This window comes from Macrosteles quadrilineatus, unplaced genomic scaffold (genome assembly GCF_028750875.1).
Source record: "Macrosteles quadrilineatus isolate MER2022 unplaced genomic scaffold, UCM_ALF_1.0 Scaffold_3__2_contigs__length_128488019, whole genome shotgun sequence".
In the NCBI taxonomy this organism is placed as follows: Eukaryota; Metazoa; Arthropoda; class Insecta; order Hemiptera; family Cicadellidae; genus Macrosteles; species Macrosteles quadrilineatus.
The window spans coordinates 64,723,228-64,743,621 of NW_026542596.1; the positions used below are offsets into that span (position 1 = coordinate 64,723,228).

A 20,394-nucleotide genomic window follows, 5' to 3' on the forward strand; every position below is an offset into this window, starting at 1 on the left:
CATTTTCATATGTAAATAAGCATTGCTTATATCAAGAGAACAGAAGTATTTGCCTCCACTCATTGTAGAAAAAATGTCTTCAATCCTCGGAATTGGGTATTTCTCGTCTTTCACGACTTTGTTCAAAGTAACTTTAAAATCAGCGCAGATACGAATGTCACCATTAGGTTTTATGACAGGCACAATAGGCGTTCCCCATTCCGAGTTGTCTACCTTGGTGATAATCTTTTGGGTTTCCAGACAGCTGAGTTCATTTTCAACTTTTGTCCTTATGGCATATGGAACCTGTCTAGCCCTTATGTATATAGGTCTTGAGTTGTCCTTCAAGTTAAGTTTTGCTTCAAAGTTTGGAATACACCCTATGTTTTTGTCAAATAAACCTTCATATTTTGCAAGTAATGAGTCCAGCTCCGGCTTCCTTGTTTCATTCATGTGTATAGATTTTATTTCTCCCCAGTCTAGTTTTATTTCTCTCATCCATTCACGCCCAAAAATCCTATCGACATGTTGATTAATGACAAAGATTTTTCCCATGAAACACTGTCCCTTATAGTCACATTTTACGTATGTTACCCCCTTAGGTTTTATGATCTCCCCTGTGTAGGTGCGCAGCTCTACACCATAGTCTTGTAAAGTCTTTTGGAAGGAATTAGTCTTTTGTAGTCTTCATATGAAATCGATGTAAGTGATGCTCCAGTATCCAACTCAAAAGTAACGTTTTTACCTTCCAATTTTATATCAATGTGAAATTTGTCATCTCTCTTTTTGTCAGACAGTAAATTAATTTCATGGAAATGTCTTCAGAAATGTCATTATTTTCAGTGTAATGAACTTGCCCTTTACTGTTTTTATGTTTACTAAGGCATACTCTTGAAATGTGTCCGATCTTTCCACAGGTGTTACAGGTTTCATCAATCATTGGACAAACATTCGCTCTATGGTATATATTCCCACATCGGTAGCATTTTCCTTTCAGTGACTCAAAATCTGTTACACGAAATTTATTACCAGAGTACTTGTATAAGATCCTGTGTTGTATGATTTTGTTCTAGGTCTGTGAATTTGTTCATTGGATGTAATATTATTTCTAGCTTTAAACTTTACTTGATTTATGTCTACGTTTCCACTCTTTTGACATATCAAAGTACTTTCAAATTTTGAAAGTTCCATCGTAGTAGCTGTGTTAAGAATTTCTACAAATTGTTTGTGGTCACATTTCTATAAAAGCTGAGTTTTAATGTCTTTGTCATTAAGTCCACGTATGAGTTGCAGTCGTAAAAGCATGTCTAATACAGATTTTCCACAAGCTTCGCAATTGAATTTGCAATTAGTTGACAACCTTTTTAGTTCTGTAGCAAAGTTTGAAATAGATTCTCCTTCTTCCTGTATTCGACTAATAAATGTGTGTTGTAAAGTCAAAATACTTTTTTTAGGATCTAGAAAGTTGTCAAGCAAGGTCACAAGCTCCCCATACTCTTTATTTATAGGATTGTCTGGTGTACATAGGTCGTATAGTTTCTGATGTAGAAGAGGTGTCAAGGCATGTAAAAGTGTAAAAGTTTTTAACTTATAGGATCATTTATACCTTTTAAAGTCATAAAAACCTCCAGTCTTCTGGCAAAATTAGAAAAGTTTTCCCTTTCATCGTAAGGAGTAAAGCTCAAATTTGAAGTAGGAAGAACTGGAATCGGTGTATTAGCTTGTAGATTTTCAGTGGTGCAACTATTTTGATTGGGAATAGAGCTATGTTGAATACTTGGCATATGAAGTAATTGGGCATCCATTAATCTTGCTTTTGTATCAATCAGCATGTTTTCAATACTTTCCCTGTAAGTTAGCTCGTTTTCTAAATCTTCTTCTTCTGTATAGAAGTCGATCTTGTCTTGAATTAGGTCATACTTTGATTTAATCTCAGCTAACAAATCAAGTCTAGTTTGGATTTCATTGATAGAAAATGATCCTTTGTCCACATACTTCTTTACATTTCCAAGCTGAAACTTGACTGTTCTTCGCAATGATTTCAATTTCCTAACTTTATTTACATCTTCTGCTATTTTTTCTAAATCTTCCATTATTCTCGTCGCCATTGATAGATATTTTAGTAATGTAACATTTTAATGCAGTAACTCAAGTTTTCTTTATTTAATCACAATCATCATATAAACAATAACAACTGAACAGAACATATGTAAATTAACAAATATAGTATAAGCCAGTACATTTGGAGTGGACACATCAGGGGGAATTAACCCACATAACTCCCCCTTGTTGACCATCCAAAAACTAAACTCTATTATCAATACTGACCCCTAGAGGCATTCCTACTTATGCTCCTTTTAAAAGGCAAGTGAGCCTTAAAAACTACTGCCCTACAGCGCTCCAGACATTCTCTTTTCGTGTGAGTATGGCTAACTCTTCAGGTGTAACCACCCTCACTTTGAATTGCTATGTGCATATTCACTGCGGGAAACCACCTTCCCATTCCCATTATAATTAAGTTATTGAAACTGGGTTGGCATAAAAACACCTTCCCATGTTGTGGAAGTATTTCTAAAATTAGCAATTACCAATTAGGAGCTAATCTATAATAGAAGTTTATAAATCCTTGTGGTCATGATCACGGCAATGAGATAAAGTCGTTTGAGGTAATGTATCCAGCATCCATAAATACTTTCTACCTACTAAACTACCAAACTTATGAAGGTTGTACCATTGCCTATATCTCTTGCTAAGCTATAAATTTGTTGTATTTAACCGCAGCCACCTCTAATTTAACACACATTAATCGGGGGCCTCTTCGTCCCACACGCCCCATTTCCATGGAGTACGGTACCGAACCAGAAACTTGAGTGTTAGGCATATGAAGCCATACGGTTATGGCTTAACATTGTATGTTGCACGACATCGATTTTGCTTCCACCATGATTGATAGGCATGCTTGTTATAGCAATCTATATCTACTGCACCGTTCTAGCATTCATTGCTATTCGGAAGAATTGATTTAAAAAAGCCCATATATTTCCTATAAATCTGATGAGGTGAATAACCCTATCTGTCAACCTTTAAAATGAAAAAAAAATTGTTTAGTTTAGATTAACAGAAATTTTCTATACTACTTCTTCAATACTTAATAATCGGCGCTTCGAATATTTTTGTAGAGTAACGTTGGCAATAGATTGCTTCATGTTTTTTTGCTATGTCGTCTGCTTCTGCTAGTCTGCTAGTCAACTTCAGCTAAAAAAACTACTTTCTGTTTATTTCTATTTTGATTTTTGATAACCCCACCCACCCAGCTGCTTGTTAGTTGTTGCTGTTTGTAAAAATTGTTTGGTGGCTTTGGCCTTTTTGTCTATGCTTTGGCTTATTATGGCGAAAATTATTGCCGCATCTCATAGAATGTAATAACAATAAGTTAACTGGTTTGTTTTTGTAGTTTCAATTGGACAAAATATTTTTGGAATGAGAAGTATTATTTAACAAGCAATTATAGCCTTTTCGTTTCAAATCACTAATTTCAGAGTGTTCTTTTAGTTGTAATGCGCATAGGTATACAATGGAGGTTAGTAATAGTTTGGTTTGTTTTTCTCTAAGGGCCATTAGGTTTGTTTGTTTGTGCTTAACTGGGCTATGCTAATATTGATTGAAACTATAGAATTGAAAATATTGATTAATAATCGATATTTTTTAATAAATCTATTATAAAATTGAACTATCATAACCTAACCTAACCAACCAAACTTGCTGATAGTGAAAAAATCGCATGAAGGTTTACTAATCGAATCGATAGTTTCAATCAATATTAGCATAGCCCAGTTAAGAAACTGTACCCCGTCCTTATATTTTTGACTATACACCTTGTTATATAGACTAGTTTTTTTGGGTACAGTTTCTTAACTGGGCTATGCTAATATCGATTGGATTCGATTAGTAAACCTTCATGCATTCTTTTCACCATCAGCAAGATGGGTTGGTTAGGTTAGGTTATGATGGCTGCACTTTACTTGACGTCCTACACTCATTCGAATGAAAATATCGATCGATATATCGATTAATCGATTGCTTCGTTCGATATATCGTTTGGTTAGTTAGGTAAGGTTAACCTAACCTAACTAACCAAACGATATATCGAATGAAAATATCGAATCGAAAAAAAACAATCAAATGAGTGTAGGACGTCAAGTAAAGTGCAGCCGTTATGATAGTTTAATTTTATAATAGACAGATTTAAAAATATCGATTATTATCCAGTAGCCTATTTTCAATTCGATAGTTTCAATCGATATTAGCATAGCCCAGTTAAGAAACTGTACCCGTTTTTTTTATATGTACTTATTTGCTTTTGGCCTTTGTTTAAAACTTATGAGAAGATTAAACCTATTATATTTTTGATTGGGTTTTAAAATTCAATTTCCCTAAACGGTTTATACTTACTTACTTATACTTGTAGGTATCCCATTAGTAGCACGGGTGTGCCATGGTCGTCAAAGTTTTGGCCTATTCTTGATTTAAAAACTCTTCGGCAAAAGTAGGTATCCCATTAGTAGCACGGGTGTGCCATGGTCGTCAAAGTTTTTGCCTATTCTTGATTTAAAAACTCTTCGGTAAAAATTTCCCTGAGTACAGTTTCTTAGCTGGGCTAAGTTATGCTATTATCGATTGAAACTATCGAATTGAAAATATTGATTAATAACCGATATTTTTAAATATATCTATTATTAAACTAAACTAAGCTTAGCTTAAATTACTAAAGCTTAAGCTTGGATGTAAACTTCTCCGCCTCTTCAATTTCCCTTATGCCTGCTGGAATTTTATTGTAAATTCTTATGCATGTAGGTCTTGGTCCATCTCTCACTAAACTGGATGAAACTTGTGGTAACATTGGTGGTAACAGTGGTTGGAATGTAAGCCATGAATAGTAATCTAAAAAAACTTGGGTGGTTTAAATTACCCAAGGTAACTTATTATTTTTTCCATTTTTACTTTGAAGTTAAGTGCTAAGTATTTTAGGTGGTAATGCTAATTACTATATTTAAAGTGTGATCTTATCCTTTGTGCAGACGGGAGATAATAGACCAGAAGAGCATGTTGAAGCCGGTCCTAGCACATCTGCAATTTCGGCACCACCCTCCTATCACGGCTCCCCTGCACCGGACAAGGGTCCCCCGCCATCATATGAAGAAGCGATTGATCCTAATGGTGAGTTTAATTAAATATGCTAAGTATAAGGACAACTTTGAAAACTTACCAGTTTTTTGGGTTAACAACGTAGGCTAATTAACAACCTGTTTAGGCCTAGGCCTATAAGGTTTACAGAGCCAAGATGCAGATTTAACTGAAATGAAACTTAATTGGCCGATTGGGGATTCTTAACTTAATATTCTGAGTAAAGTAAGTTAAATAACTTAAGGTAGGCCTAACTATAACATAAGTTATCTTAGCACATTTTGTCGATTCCTACCAATACTTTGGATAGGGATACCGTACTATTTTGTAGAATATTCACAAACTTAACTTGTGTTTCCTCTTTTATAATTTTTTTAACTTTGGTGTACCTTATGCCAGTTATGCCTTACTTATAGATGATTCAAATTGGTAATGAACCCAGAGACAATATCTTTAAAGGATGGTAGAGAGTAGGGATGGAGGGGTCTAACATTTTTTAAAAATATGCAATATTTAAAAAAAAATCTCCATTAGTTCGAGCGAGACTTGCTTTGTTCAAAGATTTTTTTAGAGACGAGATAAACAAAATTTAAGAACACCTTGACAAAGGAAACGTAACAAAAACAAGCTCCTTGCGGGTATTGCAGAGACTTTCTGAAGGAGTTTTTTAACTGTGTAGGCCTACACATCTCAAAAATGAGTAAAAAATAATAAAACTCATTATATCCGGTAATTTGTTTAAATATGTTAGGACCCTGGTCCCTCTATACTGGATACTAGGTTTGATTGTATATGTTACCTATCATTATCCCTGAGATCAGAAGTAACACGTACAAGCTGCTACAATTCTTTTGTCTCTTACTTTTTTTGTTGAGATAGACTACAGTTAGTTGTGGTGTGCATGCAAGAGTTTTACATTAAATTTGTCTTAACCTATTTTATTTTTATTTTTTCTTATTGAAGATTTTCATAACTAGCCTATTTAGGTTGGTTCCTTGTTAACTTTTGTTATTTTGTACACTCTTCTTGTACCAATCTTTGTAATTAATAATTAGTTATTATTGTAGCCTACTTTAGTTGTTGTTTTAGTGCTTTAGGCCTATTGTTATTTATTAACCAAATTGTAAAACTTCACAAACAAATTAATCAAACAATCTATCAATTAATCAATTATTTAAGATGGGGACGCCACTAAGTGCGTATTTTAACCCAAATATGAGTGAAGAACGAGTGGCACGATCTTGTGGTCTTGTTAGTGACTAAGGCCGACATGTTTCTTAGACACAGTTGTTAATTAACACCCCATACAGCCAATGGCAACTAAGGGACCTACAGTTTGTAATGGAATCCGAACCACATTTTTTCCCTTGTAATTAACGAGTTACAATAGTTCCTGCTATTGTTACGTCTTGAATTATCATAAGAAACAAGAATTTCTACTTGATCTCGTCTCAAACTTAAAATCAAGGTCTTGTCCATCCCTAGTCTTAAAGAGTTACGAAGTACCCTGTGTAGGGCTACCTACCAACAGATCCACTACCTATTTCTCAAATCTAGTTACAGCAGTAAAGCTATGAGTTATTGCTATAGTTATGCACGTCATGTATGTGTTGTATTTTAATTTATGACTTGAACGTCTTGCCACGGATTAGTCCAGTTAGTTACCTCCAATTTTTTTAAATCTTGAGTTGGGCCAATCTACATGTAATACGGCTTGAGTCTAGCTTTTTTATTGAAAAATGTAAAATTGGTTTAAAATGTTGCTAAGTGATAAAAAAAACAGAACAAATTAACAAGTGAGTTTTTTCTTAACTAAAAATGAGTGATGAAGGGCGCCTGTGCTACATATGCTTGGGGGAAGATGGGGAGGACGAACGTTGGGTGTCTCCTTGTAAGTGTTCCGGGAGTCTCAAGTGGGTTCATCAATCCTGCATCGTCCTGTGGGTTAGAGAGCAAGAGGCGACACGACCGTTTACGCCAGCGTTCTGCTCTCAGTGTAGGACACCGCTGAGACTTATACCACAGAGAAGCCTGCTGGTGTCTACAATGGATATCATCAACAAAAACGTGTACCACATCTACAAGTATTACGCCTTCTGGATCTTCGGTATTGGAGTTTTGGATACAGTCTTTTGTACCTTTGCAGTCTACGCACAATCTCAAGTGTATGGTTTGGACGCAACTCTGAATGCTCTGTGTGCATCAACTCATTTCCACCAGTCCATGCTGTCTATGCATTTTACAGCTATGTCACTTGTAGCGATCAACCTTCCGTGGGAGAAATTATTGTTGAGAGAGTTGCAAAATCTGGGTAGACTACCCGCGTTAAAATGGATTTTCCCAGAAGAGATTCCTGTTCGCTACAGAATAATAAAAAAGGTAGATGTTTTGAATGTTGTGATCACCAGCACTTTACACCCTGTTGTTGCAAGAGTGATTGGTAATTTTATATTCCCTTTTGTAGAATCAAACCTTCAAAGGGTTTTATTGGGAGGGCTGTCTTTTCTTGCAGTAAAGTGGGTTCTGTCCATGTACCTTCAGCATAAAAAGGAACTTCGTCTGAAGAAAATGAGGATCTTACCCTATCAAGTTATTAATTCACTTACAGTTTCTGACGAAGCATTGTAGTAGAGATTTTATGAACGATACAAAGATTGATGATATATTTCATTTTGTTATTTAATCATGTTAGTTATAAATTTGAAAAGTAATAAATAACTAGGCCTAGTTTGATTATTGATTTTGAGATTGTACATTGCAGTTTCAGAAAAAATTCTCTTGATAAAGTTATTATGTTTTATTTAAATACAATATCGAAGTGATCTAATGATTCTGCTAGTGCAGATTAGCATTTAACATTTTAGAGAATCAGTAAGTAAGTTGAAGGGGTTTGAATAAACTGTATTGTGTTTAAATAAAATGAAATACAATAAAACCCTTATACCATAAGGTCTAATAAGAAATGTAAATCAATTGGATAGTTGATAAGCAGGGCCACATTTCCAAATAGGTGTTTGCAAATTTTGGAAACAAATTAATCATATTACACCAAAATATTGAACACCTAGAATTTCAAAAAATTGGCTTGGAAGTAATCATTGAGGAAATTAAACCACACATTCTTGTAATTACTCAACACATGTAGCAACTCGCTACAAGACAATAGCGCAAGTCACGTGACACAGTTAGGTGTGCGCGCAGTCTCCCCAAGACAAGCAGGCGCGGTTAGCCGGCGAGAGGTAGTGTGTCGAGCGTGATGCCAGCAACAAGTTAACATTCGGATAAGTACTGCATTAAGACTATGAGCAGTAAATTATATAGGGGTTGAGGAAGGGTGTAGGCAAGGGCAAACTTATTTTAATTATGTAATTTATTAGGTTCACCAATGGTCGTGGTCTGGTAATCAATATCCCAAATTTAGAATTCACATTTGCTAAATCTAGTTACTTTTCACGAATCAGAATAAGTCCAGATATATATTTATTTCTCTGTTCACTATATTATAATTAGATATATTAAATAACATAAAAGCTGGCTGTGATATGCAGCTAAGGTAATATTGGGCACTTTGACGAGGTAGGTAGCTTCCTTGGAGTAGGGTTGAACAACGACAGGAAATGTGCGTGATTTGGCAGTGGTGAGAGGAAGGTATATAGGGCCCAAGTATATTCATTTACACTCATACTACTACACATCACCACACACATTATGAAAGATTATGCCATTCAAAAGATTAATATTGATGACTTCACTGTAAAAAAATATTTTTGTCAAAGTAAGTTTTCTAAAGGAGGTGTGGCAATATTTTCTTAAAAATAATGTAGCAGTTAAGAAAATATCACCTAAAATAATAGACACACTTTGACAGGAGAAGGTTTTTGAATGCTGTACTGTGAAGTGCTGTACTAATGGGTATGAGTTTGTTTTGATAGGTGTGTATGTGACGGTCAGGAAGTTATTGACTGTATTTTATTTTTGGTTTGATTATGGATACCAGCCCAAAGCCCAATTTTGGATTGGCAATCGTGTCGCAACTCCGCTAGCCAGCATTGTTTTGCAATTTATTTGGGGTTTTGTTGAGTGTCACAAAGTATTGAGTACATCGATTGCTACATCACGTTCGTTTGTTTGGACCGTGGCATGGAATGCATGGCCTGATTGTTTTACTGACATGAGGTGTCATCATTCTGTGAGACGTGTAGGAACGCCGAACCTGGGTCTAGTCAATCAGAGTCGAGCTCGAGGTGTCGGTGAGTCGCAGTTATGCGCTACCTTTCCCTTCCCTGCGGGTGGCATGTCCTTCTACTTTAATGCTTGATACTTAAATACTTGATACTTTAAGTTCCCCAAACATGTTCAATTTCAAATAGTTTAATCTAAATTGTCTGTATTTTCAATTCAAAGTAACTTATTACAAATCATCCTATTAATTTAACATAATAAATTAAGTTTCGAATTCTACTCGGCATTCGATCTTTGAGTTTCTGCCCTCCCCGTGCGCGGTTGTTACATTGGTGTCAGGTGTGGGGTCAGATGCAAGAATTCTGACAAAATGGAAGGTAAGTACCTTGCTTATATGCTCAGAGTCCATAATTTACTATTGATGTGTATTGAAAATTTTAACCCGGAAACCTGCTACGGAGTTATACAATAGCTTTAAACGTTGGTATACAGTACCACCATTCATAAGGTGAGTTTTTAGCATGAGGGGGGGAAGTTCCTACATTTTAGAGTAAAGTTTATTGAAATGAAATAAGTTGAATTGTTTGAATGATCTTGGAGAAATGAAATTCGGGGATTTTGAAGTTGAATTAAGCGCAATAGTTTCACTATTCTAGTTCGCTTGTAATAAAATAGGTACGCTTAGCGTTGAGGAGTAACCTTTAGAAGGGGTGCTCCAATTCCTGGATTTGAATTCTACTCGGCATTTGATCATTGAGTTTCTGCCCTTTCCGTGCGCGTTTGTTACATATATCGATCTCCAAGTGCCGATGTTAATTTATCTCTGGATAATCTTAGTTTTGTAGTTGATAGCGTTTCAAATTTTAGTAAAAATATTATAGTAGCAGGAGACATAAATATTAATGTAATGGTAAAAGATAACAATTTTAAAGAACTACAGAGCATGTTAAAAAGTCACAATATGCGATATTTAATCAACCTTCCCTCAAGGGTAGCAAACAACTGTCAATCGGCAATAGATAATTTTTTAACAAATGTCACAAATGTAAAGTTATATGTTTATGGTCTGATTACATTCTTATCAGACCACGATGGACAAGTATTAGAGCTTGACATTGCTGGTAGTAAACTAAAACCAAAGGATAAAGTCAAAACTAAATCTTGCCGAAATTACAGTTTAGAGAACATCAAGATGTTTAAATTTAGTTACAGAGTGAAAACTGGATGGATGTTTATATGGCCCCTACAGAATGCAAATATTCCATATTTAACAATTTATTTTATCAATATTTTATCGAGTGTTTTCCAGTAAACTTAAAAATTGGTAGCAATAAGAGAAAATAGATAAATTATGATTTAAAGCAAAAGAGGGATGTTATTGTTAATTTAATTAAGGGAGCTAGATTATTCAAACAATCCACATGTAAGAATCTTAATATCTTAAAGAAAAACTATAGATCAGATCTCTTAAATGCAAAAAAAGAGTATTATAACAACAAAATTAAGTAATTACCTAACATTTCAAAAACTGTTTGGTCAATAATAAACAAAGAAATTCACAATAGTAAAAAACAAAAAGATACTGAGGGCATTGTGTTGAAACATGCTTTTCCACTCAGGATGACAACAATATAGATTTTTCATTTAATTCAATTTTTTATCTAAAACCCGTAACTGACACTGAAGTAGTTTCAATTATCAAATCTTTCAAAAACAAAAAATCATCTGGATATGATGGTTTATCAGTCACAATTCTAAAGGAGGTAAAAGATTAATTAAAGTTTATCCTGACACATCTTATAAATTCTTCATTTATCACAGGCTATTTTCCAAATCAATTAAAAATTTCTAGGATCATACCATTTCATAAAAAGAATTCTAAAAATGACGTTTCTAATTACCGACCAGTATCAGTTCTTCCCACTTTTTCTAAAGTATATGAAAAAGCAGTTTACAACAGATTGATAGAATATTTAAGCAGATCAGAACAAATCGATAATGAACAGCATGGTTTCTGGGCTGGAAGATCAACTGTCACTGCAGCAATTTGTCTCATTGAAGCCATAATAGATTCTGTTGATAAAGGCTTAAATACTGCTGGAACATTTATGGACAAGTCGCAGGCCTTTGACAATGTAGATCATATGGTATTGCTAAACAAGCTTAAGATAAAGTGCATTAAGGGTGTTGCACATAAATGGTTTATTTCATATTTGGAGAATCGCTATCAATTTGTAAAACTCTCTTATTTATAAAAAAATTGGATACAGAAGACAAAATCAGATTTACTACAAAATTACAAATGCATCTAGGGGACCCTCAGGGTTCTATTTTGGGACCTATTTTATTTATATGCTACATTAAAAACCTACCAAATGTATTGAGCGAGTCAGCCAGTACATTAAGCACATATGCTGATGATGTCAATCTTAAAACTTCGGGTAATTCAATTACTGATATTGAAAATTCTACCGAATTAGAGCTCAAAAATATTGAAAAATTCTTAACAAACAACAATTTAACACTAAATACAAACAAGACAAATTTTGTTTTCTTTCATACAAATAAGATCAAAAAAGATCAAACCCCTAAAATTACTCTAAATAATAACCCGATCAATCAAGTGAAATCAACCAAATTTAGGCCTGATAATTGATGAACATCTAAATTGGAATGAACATATTAAGTATTTGGTTGGTAAAATTAATTCAGGCTTGTTTGTTTTAAGATCAATGGCTTATCTCTGTGATAAAGCTGTGTTAAAAATGATATACCACTCGCTTATAGAATGTCATATTGGCTACGGAATCGAAATTTATGGTGGGACAGACAAAAGAATTTGAAAATTTTAAATAAGGTTTTAAAACTACAAAAAGAGGCCATTAGAGTTATTGAAAAATTTAAGGATAAGAAGTCTGTGAAAAAGTACTTTAAAGAAATGGAAATTTTTACAGTGTATGGTTTGTATATTTTTAAAACTATTCAGCATGTTCATAAAGATAAAAACACTTAAGTATCCCATAAATACAATACAAGGTGGAAAAATCAAACTGTAAAAAGTCATCATCGGCTGGAACTTTAAAAAATGAAGCCTTCGTATATCGGGAATTTATTCATAAGAAGTTTGCCTGCCTTACTAAAAAAAGATTAAAACAAAAACAATTTTTTGAAGAAACTAAAATCATTCTTAATTAATCTGGCTCCCTATAGTTAGCTATCCATTCTTAAATAATTGTCAAATTGTATGGTTAATTTTTTTGGATTAAATTGTATAACCAATTTTGTATGCTTTGACACTATTCATGTATATAAAATGTATAAAGTGAATAAAGATGATTTGATTTGATTAGGTGAACTAGGCGCACGCCTAGGACGGCAAATTTTATGGGCCCCAAAATTTAGGAAGATTAATAATCAAGAGGATGTTTTAATCTAAAAATAAAAATGTTAAGCAATTAATTTTGAGAACTGCAAAAATGTGATTTTAAATACTTTGAGTATAAAAAGATTTCAGAACATACTCATACTCAGGCAGTTCAAAAATGTTAAATGTAATCCCTGAAAACTTAAAACTACAGCTATTTCGTACTGGGTTGAGATAGGGACCTCTGGGTTTCTCCAGAATTTTTTTAACTAAATGTCCTTCAAAATAAGGTGTCATTTAATGGGGCTTTGTATTTAAAATCTTGAGCAGCCCTGAAAATAACCCATCTTGGGTTTTCGGACGAAATTGGGACACCAACAAAAAAGTGCACTTTTATGCTATAGAGATGTGCTGAGCAGAGTTTGGTTTTCCTGGTTTAACCCATTAAAAAGTGAATAGGGAGTCTCCAGACTTTTTACTTATATTGGATTTGATTATCTAGGATGATTTAATCATGTTGGAAGTTAGCTTTAATAATATTCAGCATTGATTAATATTCCAAAATCATTTGCTAATATTTTACCACAAATAAAAAAAAAACATTTTCTATTACAACATTGAACCACGCACGGCGCACACTGAGTCGACTACGGTCGACTATACGGCTCAGCCTTACTTACCTGACTCTGGCATTTTACCCGCGCATTTCACCATTCGACACCGGCCGGAAATACGTCACAACCTCGTGTTCACCAGCCTAGCATTGCCGTCAGTGCACAGGGTCTGCTTAACAAAACGTATGTCATAAAACATCTGTACTACCGTACACCAAATTACATAATGGATATTATCTCCAAAAGTAACAAAAACTTTGTTACACAAATATCCAATTTAGGTGGTTAACAATTGAAAATTTTTACAATTTCAACATTTTACAACTGGTGGAGTTTTTTAGTGATATAAGGTATACTACACCACCCACATTCCAAGTTTCATAAACAGGATTGTCAAAATCGTCAATACATTTTCAGTTTGCCAATCCGGTAGGTGGCCTTGGTTGCTCCTAGGACCGACCTACGCCGAAACCGAATTGCTTCGTTTAGGGCACCGAGCCGGACCGGTGTAGTGCACGGCATCCGGCATCTCATTGATTACGTGTATTTTAACATTTTAAAAGGCCGTAGTCGACTCAGTGCGCGCCGTGCTTAAGACACCAATCTTTTGGCCATAGAGAGGATCTTATGTATAATAGAAGAACAAGTTTTTGTGAAAATATATTGTTGATTATTTCTTGTTAATTTTTAACATTTGGCAAAGATATTTGTTCTGGTAATTCTGTCTTCTTGATGTGTGTAACAGTGGTTTTATTTTCTAGCGCCACCTCCCTCATATGACTCATTGTTTGGTAGAGTCAGAGAGGTTCGCAAATCCTCTTCAGGATTTCTTGACTTCTTCAAGAACTTAACAATATTACTGATCGGAACAAGTAAGTAAAATGTATCCATTGGATGAATGTGCTATTGAAGTTACAATTTGTAAAACTTCAAAAATATGAGAATATTGTTTGAATCTTTTGATAACCTATAAAGTATAAGTTTGGGCTGGCTATTCTTTAAGTTGCCCTACAATTTTATTCTGGTCATGTGCAGTCTCACTCATTGCTTTATGTTATGTACATAGGCCTGAGGTCTAAGTGAACTGGAAAATGAAAGAATACAAGAAGGGCTACCAACAATTAAAAATTAAATACTACCATTGACTATACACAGAAAATAGATTAAGTTCAGGACCATCTCACCAGAGTTTACTAGTGTATTATCATTGACTATTGGATACAGTTGTTGGTTGTATTAATAGTCAAAGGTATTAGCATAGATAAAACATACTCCCTTAGTAGATTTCTCATCCTTATGGAACAGCTGAAGACAATTTTATTGTTAGTTCTGTACGGTTTTCTGCAGATGTTGTGTTTTGTTTACAATTTGTTTCCCGTTATTACAGCCATTTAAAACCTCGTTTAACCAAATAATACGATCTAATCATAAACAATAACTTGTCCCCTAGTAATATAACCAAACAGTAAAGCACAAATCAAGAAACTAACCCTAAAATAATAGAAACAAAGTTTCGTCAACACTAGCGCCCATGTGTCACGTACATGAACTAGACACGAAAAACGTGCTTCAAAATTTACAATGGGATGAGAAGTCTACTTGTGTTGGTTAGTCTATGGTATTAGGTTGAATATTTTTTTTAAACCAATGCAGTATCATAGCAAACAGCTGATTGATTTATCACTTAACACAGAATATTGTCATTAGTTGGTGACCATCTCAACAGATAGCACCACGTTTTTTTGGCTTCAAAATTTTACATTACATGGGAAGTCTATTCTGTGTATAGTCAATGATACTACCAACTCTTAAAAATAAATAATACCCACCAGGAGGGTATAGGCTGGGATGAATTTTTACAAAAATATTATTCTTTAAGTTCTTTTAAAACAATTTGCCAGTAATATTACATATTTGAACATTACATCTTCAATTTTATTTTTAGCAAATAGCCTGCTATAGCCTGTAAAAACAATGCAGCATTTTTAAGTTGTGTTTAGCAAAGTGCTAAAAATGATACCACAGCTTAAACCCTGCTAACTACCCTATTTTAATTTAAAGTTTACAAGTTTTTGGACATTTCTCTTGGTGTGATTATTATGAAAGTAACAGAGCAATATATTTGTTTCAGTTGGCTGTGGGGTGGTTTTCACCATCACATTTGTTATTCCTGTCTCTATGATCGTCGTAGGTTTGGTCTACCTACACGAGTGTCCAAACAGTGAATATATTCCCATTTTCTTGCTTGTTGGAGGTAAGCTTTCAGTGTTAAATACTTTGAAACTGCTTAGCTTATACTTGGTGTAGAACTTCTTTTGGGATTTTTTTTTGATTCAGGATTGATTCTGATAACATTAAAGATGAGTTAGTACAATGTAAAAAGTTGCAGCTTAAAAAAAAATAATCGAGGCGTATAATGTACAAGTGTGCGGGGCAAAATCTTTTGGAGGGAGTTGGAAATGCAGTAAAACCTTTTGTTTTTTACAATATATAGCTGATGTTGGTTCAATTATTATGATAATAAAATATGTCATATCATCTGTAGTCAATATTACACCTATACCATGATAAACGAGTTGGTTCCCGATTGGGCCTGATAATGAGTAAAATCATTTACAATTCTAACATATTTTATGTATATTTAGTTTACTATCTTGTTGAAAGTTTAAAATATAAGAGTAAATATGTCAAGTTGTAATGTCTATTATTATATAGTGTATATAGTGACGTTATATCAACATAAAATAATACAACGTCATATGTTACTGACCAAAAGAAAAATGAACCTCAGGTATAACAAAAAGCCCCCATACATTAGGTGACTTGGTCGCCCGTCGTTGGGCGATTAGATTGCCGGCAATCATATCACCAGTCAAAACGTATTTTCTACTCCAGCAATCAGTCAGGTAATATCATGTGCTAATCAAATCAGAGTTTGTTGATCAGTGTGAGAATGGAGCTTGAATTTACAGAAAAATAACAACAATTTTACATTAAATATTGAGAATGAATAAGCAGTTGTTTTACATACTGTAAAATTAAATTACAAAGATGATAATACTACATCAGGCGACGCCAGTCAGACATCAGTGCGCATGCATGGGGTGAATATCGCTCAGTACCACACACTTGGCAATCTTGTTGCCCAGCGATCTCTGAATTACCGGTAATTTGGTGGATTGCCAGAGAAAATTGAGTGATCTGGAAGTCGCCGGGCCATATCAAAATCGCCGGCAATCCGATTGAAACACCCCATACATAGGCGATTTGGTAACCCAATGTATGGGAGGCTTAAGAGAAAACAAAACATTTAACTTAATAAACTAACAGCTGTTGCAAAATAAATATTAAAATGAAATATGAACTATACAGCTGTGGCAAAGTTGATGTCACACGCTGTGAGGTGACTTGAAGTCCAGGGAGCTTGAATTTTACATTTCGACCAGACCAAGTTCATTGTATAGGTCTTGTAGGTTAGGCGGTTTTTGAGTGATGGTTTTGGAGTTTAGATATTTTGAAGTTTTTTTATCTTGAATTGTTGACTAATTAGATTACACTTGTTGGGTAGCACATATGCTGGCTTCACTCTGTCTAAGCTCAATCGTACTTGTTTACCATTCTGCAATGTTACCATAAGGATTGCCTTGAACAATTCCTACAGACAGCTGCTCAGACCATCAAGTGGTCAAACTGTGTGCGCATCCACATGTTGAAAGGAGAGTTTTGGATGCTAGCAGCCTAGTATAGTCTGCCGCATTTGAACCAATGCCCAACACCCGATTTTGTGCATCTCGGGAGGCTAAAAGCAACCGGCTGCTCGAATTTTATCACCCCAGCTGGGATGCACAAAATCTAGAGTCCGGTGGCTTTTTTAGCATCCGATGCTGCCTTAGTTTAATTGCCATTAACCAATTGCCATCCCCATTTGATCGCCCCGCTTACCTCCCACATGCCATCCTAGTATAATCATAATCTTAGCCTAAGATGTCAGCAGTTAGTGGTAGGTTGGCTCAGCATTGTGTGATGTCCAGGTGGGTTCGGAGTGCTGAAGCAATTGCTGCATCTCTCTGCTCAAGTGAGAGTCAGAGAGGAGGAGAGAGAGCAAGAGAGGCTGAGACAAACCCCGACACAGACACTCATCTCTTGCTTCATGCTGGGCTGGTTTATCATAGGTAATGTCCATTTGTAATTCCATTTGCCATCTTGAGACATTTTTTAATATTTTTCTCTTACTTTTTTATCTATACTATGTGCAGAAATTTATTGACACTAAACATTGTTGCTGATGTAGGCTTACCTGAAAAGCAAAAAGTCCACCCTTACACAAAAGACACATAATGAAACCCAATAATTATTAGAGTTATGTACTTAGTGCATATATTTTGTTGTTTCTTGAGGATGGGCTCATTAAGGCAAGACTTCCACCGTAAAACAACCTTAAAACATAGCCTCGCGTGCCCTGTGTTCCATAAATTCATGACACTGTTGTTTTATGTAACGGCTCCTGATGATGATGCAATTGGTGCCGCATTTTTGGTGTACAGAGTCATATGATGAAAATTTAAACAAGGAGATTTGTCGAGAGAGCATTTCAGTTTTAGGTACTATAAAATATAAACGATACAAAGAGGATAACACCTTATCGGATATATCAAGAAAACAAACTAGGTGTTCTGACGTGGGTGTGCTTAAAAGTATTAAAAGTACCATGATAAAATAGAGGGTTAATTTGACCATTAGGAGGTTACAAGTGATCTGCTGTTGCCTCCCCATGACATTTGTATGTTTCTTCGTTCAATTCTATATTTATATTTAAGTGACTAGTGTGAACTTGTTACTCACACATTGGCATTGTTTAAGTGGGACTATTTTATGTTTTAAGGAGTTTAATGTTATTTTAATTTCATTCTTGGATCAACAGATTTGGTTTACTTTAATTTATAGATATTATGTTTTGTAACGCTCAATACTATTTGCCGACTGGTGGTCGTATGCATTGAAAACCTTTCTCTCGTAATAGCTGGGTTAACTCAGTGGAATCATAAGGTCACCGATTCAATCCTGAAAAAAAATGTATAACATTGTGAAGGTTCGTTACTGGATCCAGCTGTCCTTGATCATTGGGCTTTTAATAAATGGTCCTGACTAATGAAACAGCTGATCTTATTCAGTAACAAACCTACACGGATTACCTCACTCCATTCTACACTCATCTTTCACTCATATTTGGGTTAAAATACTCACCGAGGGGACAACCCCATCTCAATAATTGATAATCGTATAGTTGTATTTTATAAATCCTGTTGGTGTATCCACATAACGCCATCTTTCCTGACGCCAACGATATATCCCATAATTCCCTTATTCACTGTAAACCGCCACTGTACTGATCTCACCATCCACCATGTTACTAACTTAATACAATGTTTCATTTTAGCTTTAGTACCTACAACAATTAAGTCTCAGATACATATTCAGTTTGTTAGAGCTAAGTGGGTCAACGTTACTATTAACCAACTCGTGATCTATTGTAGGCAGTATGTGGGTGTACGGTGCCAGTCAGCCCAGTTTTGACCGGTCCAACCCGCACTACTGTAACAGGTTCCTGTACACGTTCGCGCTGGGTCTGGTCACCTCGGTGTATATATCTCTGGCTGCTGTCATCATGTGCATGTGCAGCGCCTCTGCTGTTGCTTTCGTCTACCAAGCTCACGCCGGCTCACAGGAGTTCAGGATATAAATGTTCTCGCACTATATCTTACAGCTCTCAGCCAACTAATTTTCTTCAACGTTAAGAGCCTTTGTCAATCTTTTTTGGCCTACAGATTACTGGAGGTTTTTCCAAACAAATATAAATGTAGGGAATACCTGCTATAGTATCATTCACAAATAATGCAACTAGATTGGTGCCAAATTTGTGTCATCTTAGTATGTACTTGGATATGTGTCTGTTACAGTTATCATATGCTTAACACTTACTCCTAACGAATAAAATCTATGTACCCACTTGGGTACAACACTAAAACACTATTACGTAAACATGAAAATATACTGCAGTCTGATTATAAAGTCCAAACAGAGTCTGAAGGTGGCACAAAAGCTAGTTGCTAAGTACAATTTAAGGAATTTGCAAAAGCAGGTATTGACAACATTTAGAAATTTGTCCATTGCCAGTCTCATTTATACGGTTTAATTGTATTGATTGTTAGGTTTTATAACAATGATTTAAATAAGCAGTCACAAAAGAATTATTATAAAAATGTCAATGTTGACCAAAAAAGAACATTTTTTTTTAAATTTAGGTGTATACAAAAAAATTGTTTTACTTTTTATGTTTGAACCACATCTAAAATCATGTCAATGAGAACAGTATTCCGAAAAAAGTTCAGAACGACATATTGTAAATCTTGCTTTATCACGTGGAGTGCTGATGACGGGAATTCCTGATTATTTCTTAACATTGAAATAAATGCAACTTTCATGATCAAACATGTTGACCGCACTAATAATGTTAAGGGTACAATTACACTACATCATTTTGTACCAAATGTATGGATTTTATTTTTTTTTGCATCGATGATAAAGACTTTTATAGCTATAATTTTTTTATCTCAAATAGCAACAGTTTTAGTTGAATGTAGATCAAAGTTAATATTGTTTTGCGTAAGAAGGTTTAGTTGGTTTTCTAATTAGAATTTTTACTTGCTGTGTAAAAGAGTAAAATTTAGTTAAATATATTTTTATACCTTTCCAATTTTAAGTATACATATAAAAGTCATTCTGGAGGTCTCTCAAAAAACATCACAGTTATATTTTAATTTAGCAAATTCAAATTGTACATTGTTTGAATATTATTACTGTTTTTTTTTTTTTTTTACAAAACATGTTATTCACTGCCAAATATATTTTTCATTGTGTTTTTTTTGTAACCCACTTCTTGAGTGTTGTGCTACACTGTTTTTCTAGGCTATCAGAAAACATCCCAAAATACTTTGACTTTGAGTTTAATGACTTACAAACTCAAAGTTACTCATCTTTGTTCTTTGTTGAGTCAATTTTAATGTGTGTCAC

At 34.6% G+C, this 20,394-nt stretch overlaps 2 protein-coding genes across 2 annotated transcripts; both read left to right on the forward strand.

Annotated features, from left to right (window-relative positions):
- The first annotated feature begins 3,339 nt into the window (after nt 1-3,339).
- LOC128991084 (transmembrane protein 272-like) lies at nt 3,340-20,126 on the forward strand. The gene is made up of 6 exons (XM_054413812.1): nt 3,340-3,559; nt 5,058-5,196; nt 14,085-14,195; nt 15,455-15,577; nt 17,355-17,495; nt 18,858-20,126. Exons 1-6 carry the CDS (start codon nt 3,554-3,556, stop codon nt 19,061-19,063), a joined length of 726 nt encoding a protein of 241 aa, XP_054269787.1. The 5' UTR covers nt 3,340-3,553; the 3' UTR covers nt 19,064-20,126.
- LOC128991083 (E3 ubiquitin-protein ligase MARCHF5-like) lies at nt 6,876-7,816 on the forward strand. Its single transcript, XM_054413811.1, has one exon. It carries the CDS (start codon nt 6,982-6,984, stop codon nt 7,789-7,791), a length of 810 nt encoding a protein of 269 aa, XP_054269786.1. The 5' UTR covers nt 6,876-6,981; the 3' UTR covers nt 7,792-7,816.
- Nucleotides 20,127-20,394: the final 268 nt, after the last annotated feature.